The 6,715-nt window shown below is 50.3% G+C and overlaps 1 protein-coding gene across 1 annotated transcript; it reads right to left on the reverse strand.

Annotated features, from left to right (window-relative positions):
* Nucleotides 1-1,462: 1,462 nt before the first annotated feature.
* Nucleotides 1,463-6,715, reverse strand: GCC1 (GRIP and coiled-coil domain containing 1). Its single transcript, XM_004418730.3, has 2 exons — nt 5,273-6,715; nt 1,463-4,377 (listed from the first exon to the last, which is right to left on the reverse strand). The coding sequence occupies exons 1-2, from the start codon at nt 6,302-6,304 to the stop codon at nt 3,082-3,084; spliced, it is 2,328 nt and encodes a 775-aa protein (XP_004418787.1). The 5' UTR covers nt 6,305-6,715; the 3' UTR covers nt 1,463-3,081.

Below are 6,715 nucleotides of genomic sequence, written 5' to 3' on the forward strand. Positions count from 1 at the left end.
ATATTGTAGCAACTTTGCTTGGCTGCAATATGTAGCTGGAGACTTTCTCTCCATTTGAACCAGCCCTGTTCAGCCTAGAGATCAGTCTCTCCATCTCTAGAAATCATCTATGGAGATAGGCCCTGACCCTCCCAAGTCTTGAGAAGACAGGAGCACACTCAGATTTAAGCAGGCTTCGCGATTAATCAGACCTGGTTCAGACATCTACTAGTTACCTGATCTTGGGCAAATTTAACATCTCAGCCTCTGTTTCCTCATCTTTAAAATGGGGGATAATAACACCTGTGAGAAGTAAATGATTATAAGGGGTGTAAATGGCTCAATGTGGTGCTGGCATACTCAACAAGAGTTAGCAAAAACAACCCTGTAGTAGCAGCTTCTCAGGACAAGGCCGAGAGCCTTAGACTTCTGGGTAAGAGATGGGAACTTACAACATCAAGGGCATGCAATATGGACATTTATTCCCCAGATCGAAGGTACCCAAAAGGAGAGGAAAAAAAAGGAAAAGCAGAAACCCATTACAGTTGTCAATTTGCCTTCCCTCCACCTTCTCCCTCCATTCTTCTCAGCAACCCTCCTCTGACGTGCGTGTTAACAGTGAAACAAGTAAGGTTCAGTCTCATTACCTTATGGACTCACCTCGTGCACTGTCTGATATTCTGGAACCAGGGCCCAAAGAAAATTTTTCTCTGACTACATCTGTTCTCAATTCTCTCTCTCTCTCCTTTCCTTTCTTAGAGTACTTAGCACAGGCAAACCAGACAAATAACTGCAAAACTTATTAGGGGGAAGGGGTGGGGAGACCAGGAACTTGTGTCCTTAAGGGTAGGAAAGGCCCAAGTCTTTTCGTTTCAGTTCAGAGCATTCACAGCCTTATGTATGTCGATACTTAAAATTAGTAAATAGAAATTGACTTGCTTCTTTGTGCGTCTGGTATCTTCTCAAAAGTCAAAAGCACAGGAATTATTAGTCCTAGGAAAGCAGCTGTGACTATGGATCTTTCTATTCTGCCCAAAACCACCTAGAGATAACAACAATAATATATCCTACATTTTAAGGGATCAGGTAAGAAAACTGAGAGATTATTATTATTATTTAGTTTAGCTTGATGTCCTGAGAAACTTTTCCAGGATACCATGAGTCCTGATTTGAAGCATAATAAAGCATTCATAAACAGATTACTTCTACCATTTAAAGCAGTAATTATGGAAGTTTCAAGCCCACCCACTAAAGCCACAAGAAAGCTTTTTCCAGTGTAGCTGCCTACACACAAACATACACACAATTTCAAGCTAAAAACTTTGTGTTGTATTGAGGCAGTTAAGGCACTGAGATATTCCTCCCAAGATTCAAGCTCATGGATTAATATAATGAAATATTACTTTCATTCTTTTCACTTACCATTTACATTCACACTTTATCTGTGTCCAGACATATATATACCATTAAAGAAACACACAGGTCAAGTTGTTCAGGTTTAATGATTCCTTGGTTCACGTTATTATCACTTGAACACATCACTTCTGTTCCATTAGGTCTGCTCACGGTTTATAGATACTCCAGGTCACTCAGCCTCCTCCCAATCAGAACATTTAATCAAAGTCTTCTGTACCCAAACCCTCACAAAACAGATCTCTATGATGCAATAACAGAAAGATACACATTAGTCCAGTCAGTGGCAAAGCATTGGTCTTTAGGGTCCAAAGATCTCCATAACCAGCAAGAGCAGATGGGCAAAGGAAAGAATAGGGGAACTGATACTGTTTGAACCCAACTTTCTGAGTCCCTCCTTTCCAGACTGCCTGGATAATAAGTACAGAATGAATCTACTTACACAAGACCAAACCTAAGAAACCCCAGGAAGGTGGAAAAGTTAGAGTAACACGTGTGGGGAAGATGAGGATTGTGGACTGAAACTATTACCTCCCTACGGGAGTGGGCAAAATACCCTGGTGACAGCAACCCATGACCACCTTGGCTGCAGGGACGTGGAGATTTAGCCAGAATACTATCCATGGAGCAGCAAGTACCCTGGCCTAGCCTCAGCTGAACTTCCACCACTTTCCTGTGAGGGTCACAGCAATCTTCTGGAATCCTCTACAGCAAATCTGCCTCCTCTTCCCTGTCCCTACAAAGGCAGAAGCAGCTGGGGGGGGGGGGGGGGGGAGGCAGGATCTCTGAGCTAATTCCTTGTACCCAGGCAGGATCAGAACTTCCCAATCGGACACCTTTCTGTAAGAAGCTAAGACTTTTTTCTTAATGCAAGTTCAACAGTGAGGAAAAGACAGCAAAGTCATTCCCTCACACTCTCAGGCCAGCCTTAGGCAGAGGGGTTAGGACAGGGACAAGCACCAGAGGTCTATTATAACCCCATCTAGGCCAAAGGCAGGTCACTCAGGAAATCCCTAAGATGGAGCTGGTGCTCAGGGCCCATTCTAGGATGGTCGCAAGTGGTGTGTTTTGTCTAGATTAAGTCACGCCCAGGCCCTAACTAGACCAAGCTCCCAGTTCTAGGATGAACTCACTATTCCTTGGCCCTTTGGATTAGTGGACAATCTGTCACTATTTCAAACTTCCTGCTCCCTCTCCAGCCTGGATTTATGTCCCCAGAGAATTGGGGCAGCAGGGGACCAGACTCAGATTGTGATGAGATGGAGTAAACAGCTGGTCCTGTGTATGTTCAGAAATTAAGTGAACTCCCGTTGGAGTCACATTTACTCCTAGCTCTGTGCTAGGAGTATAATATTAAAACAAAATATCTTATTTTAAAAGATTCTCACCACTTCCCCAACTTTTGCACCTCTCAATCCTAACCTCCCCCACCCCTTCCCTCACACACACACACGCACACACACACCCCACCAGAAGAAGCTGTCCCAACACTTCTGGTATCTCTAGGGCCCCCAGGACAAAGTGGCATTAATGGCATTTGGCAGAAAATCCCATCCCACATTGAAAACTCCTTCCAGATCAACACAGTGAAGAAATAAATGATAATGTAAGAGAAGAGGCAGTAGACACCAGAGGCTGTCCCTTCTCACATAAGAGGCACAGAAATTTCAGGAGTTAGTGAAAATGGCATCATCTCTTGCCAGAAGACCACCAGCTACCACTGGTTGGAAGCCGCATTATCACTTGTTTCTCCTCTGGACTGAAATGCAAGATAGTCAGGATGGCTGTGAGCGTCTGCTGGCGGCCCAGAGCGTCAGGCAAGGTCAGGAAGCGGTAGATGATGTTTTTGAGGTACTCCAGGTTGGCTCCCTCCCTGCTCTGGTCCCTGATGTTCTTTTCAATGTGGCTCTGCAGGGCGCCAACCTCCTCGCGATGCCGCTCCCCCTCCTCCAGCAGCCGATCCTGCAGCTGATGCACCTCTACCTCCAGCCTGTGCTTCTGCTTCCTCAGTGATGTAATCTCCACCTCCTTGCGGGCCAACTGCTCAGCGTACAGGAAGAAAGTGGGCTCACTGGCCGCAGCTAGTTGCAGTGCTTGGGTCAAGCTATCTGAGGAAGATGTATCAGCTGGGTCCCCAGGACCCCCACCCCCCACAGGGCTTCTGTGTCCTGGCAGCCCAGAGGACAAGGCCACAGAACGCAGTTGCTCCAGCTCCAAGTCCTTCTCGGCCAGCACAGCCAGGGCACGGTCCCGCTGCTTGTGCAGCTCCTCCTCCAGTTTCAGCGTGCGGTCCCTGAAGTCCAGCTGGCTCCGCTCCAGCTCCTGACGGTGGAGATGCTGCAGCCGGGCCAGCTCCTGCTTCCAGTCCTCGGCCTCCTGCTGGTGCTGGCGCTCGAGCTCCTCACAGGACAGCCGCAGGGAGATATACTTCTCCTTCAGCTCTGCGAGCTGTTCCTGGGCTTCCTCCAGCTCCTTGGCCAGGTTACCATCTTTGGTGTTCTTGCTCTTGAGGACGACCTGGGCCCTCACCTTGTACCTCTCAAACTCTTCCTTCAGCTGTTTCAGCTCCTGTTGGTAGTAGAGCGCAGTGGCCTTCTCCCCATCGGCAGCCTCTGAGCTGGGCATTATCTCCAAGTCACAGAGCTTCTCCACATCCAAGGTCACCTGGCTCTTCCTGGCAGCAACCTGCAGCAGCCTCTTCAGCTTCTCCATCTTGTCTTTTAGGACATTGACATCCAGACTGGACTCCTCTCCATGGCTGTCCAAAGGGGACCGGCTGGAGGCTGCTAGAGCCAGCGTCTTGTTCTCCAGGTCCAGCTGCAGAATGCGCTCCTTCAGCTTCTGGATGGCCAGCTGGTCCTTCTGCTTGGCTTTCTCATAGGTGCCCAGCAGTTCCGACACCTCGGATATTTGATTCTCCAGGGCTGCCACCCTCTGCTCTTCCGCCTGAGATTGCTGGCGGAGTAGATCTTCTGCAAGGGCTGTCTGTAAAACAAGGGGACAGATGGAAATGCATGCAGAAAAGCCACAAAGCCCCAGGCAAACTTTGAGAAAGCAAGAAAGGGGAGCAAAATGGTCACAGGATTGGGATGGTCTGGCCAGAACGGGAACTGGGCTTTTCTGATGATTTGGGAGCTAACAAAATTCCTGTAACCTGCTTGGGTTCTGCTCCCAAACACGACTTATACCAAACGATACTAAGAACCTTTGTATATCTGCTGTTGTTCTGCTTTAGGGCTTCCACTCTCTCCTACCACATACAGAGCTCACACATAAAGTGTGTTATCTGTATCATGTGCTTCCCTAAATCCTATTAAGCAATCATATGACATTCTTGCCCTCTTCCAATATTCCTGAAAGTTCAAAATTGAGTTGGATCTCTCTCACACCGAAAGGAGGCACCGTAAAATAGCATACCTTTCCAGAACAGGCAAATCTTGACTGAAAGCAATTACAAGAGATTATTTCTTGAGAAAATTCCCTTTACGCCCTGCAGCCACCCCACCCCCTTCAGCCACCCCCCCATAGGCATATATGTCTACCTATATAGGTATATACCTATAGGCATGTACACTACCTTTCCCTGCACAGCTGCCACTATACTGCTTCACAGAGCGCAGCTGGTAAGATGCCAATGCCCAGAAGCTCAAAGCTGCCTGGCTCTGACCCAGCCTACACTCAGAAACTCCACATCCTGTTGGAAGCACACTCTGTGGATACTGCACAGAATAGGATTTCCCAAGACTCACAAGTGGAATTTTGTGAATAGCATCAAAAATGACAGTGCAGCCACTTAGTTCTAACTACCAAAGAAGAAAAAACCCTAATATTTCCCACTTCAGCTAAATGATTAATGTTTGCAGAAGACGAAGATAATTACCTTCCTCATTTCCTGCTGCAACTGGGCCTGGAAATGACTCTTAAGGCAGGCAGCCTCTTCCTGAAGCTCCTGCAGCCGGGGGTCTGGCCGATTCTTCTCATCTCGAAGAGCCTGCAGCTCACCTTTCAGCTCCTCCACTTCATGGGTCAGCTGCTTGGTCTGCAGCTCAAACCCTTCCATCTGACCAGCTGCATATGCCCGCCCCGCCAGGGCTTCTCGAGTCTCTTCCAACCGAAGCTCCAAGTCCTGGCGCTGGGTCCTCTCCTCCTGCAGCAGTTTCTGGAGCTCACGCAGCATCAAGGCATGGTTACTCTGCTCTTGGGCCCGGTCATGCTGTTGCGTGATAAGTCGTGCTTTGGTTTCTGCTATCTGCTCCTGCAGCCCCTTCAGTTCTCCCTCCAGACGGCCCCTCTCCTCCTCTGCCTTCTTACTGGCATCCTCTAAGTCCTGTTTCATCTTCTTCTTGTCAGCCAGGTAAGAAGCTTCCATGCGGGACTTCTCCTGGGTGACTGTAGCCAATGAGCTGGTCAGAGTAGCCAACTGAGTCTTCAGCTGGTGCAGTCGTTTGTCCACCTCCCCACTCCCGGATGGTCCATCCCCACTGCTACTGCTGACGCCACTCTCCGACCCGCTGGCCTCTTCGGACTTTGGAGGTGGTGGTCCACGGGCCTGTCTGTCATCTTCTACCCCAAACTCACCCTTGGTGCTGGTGAGACTGGCCGCAGTGTCCAAGCTGGTGGCGGTCCCAGTGCTATCCTCGCTGTGAGTGGAGCATCGGTCATCCACAGAGTCAGGAAAGGTGAGGCCTGGAGGCTGGACGCCTGCAAGGCCCACATCCGCCTCATGAGACACCGACAGCACCTTAATGCTGGCCTCTAGCGCCTCTTTCTCTTTCATTAGGCTTTTATAGGCACGGACCACATCCTTGAGACGTGCCTGGTACTGGAGGAGTTGCTTCTTCTGCGTCTCAATGGTCTCCAGGAGGTCCTTCTTGCTCGGGCCGCCGCCGAAATTCATCCCAAACTTCTCCATGAGGGTTCAGAACAGGTTGCTCCACGTCAGCGTTGGGACAGCCCGGAAGAGGGTGGCGAAGACGCTGGCGGAGGCTGCAAACGACGGGGAGAGTTGTGCCCGCGGCCGCTCACTCTCTCCACCCAGCTGTCCGACCGGATGCTGGGCGGCGGGGCAGCCCAGCAGAAGTACCCGCCGAGTCCCAAGCCCGGAGGGCGGGGGCGGGTCCTATCCTAGAGGCGGGGCGACGTCAGCACCAGACAAGCACACTGCCAGGGCTCGCCCGCACTGCCCCAGAAGCCGCTCCGCGCTCCCTGCTCGCCCGGGCCACAGCAGCCCCGGCCAGCCCTCGGCCCACGGTCGGCCAAGGCTTTAAGCTGAGCGCAGCCCCGCAATGATTGCCTAACTACAGCGGCCCCTCAAGGCCGCTTC

The sequence above is a fragment of the Ceratotherium simum genome, chromosome 1, assembly GCF_057802395.1.
Source record: "Ceratotherium simum simum isolate JZ-2026a chromosome 1, ASM5780239v1, whole genome shotgun sequence".
In the NCBI taxonomy this organism is placed as follows: domain Eukaryota; kingdom Metazoa; phylum Chordata; class Mammalia; order Perissodactyla; family Rhinocerotidae; genus Ceratotherium; species Ceratotherium simum.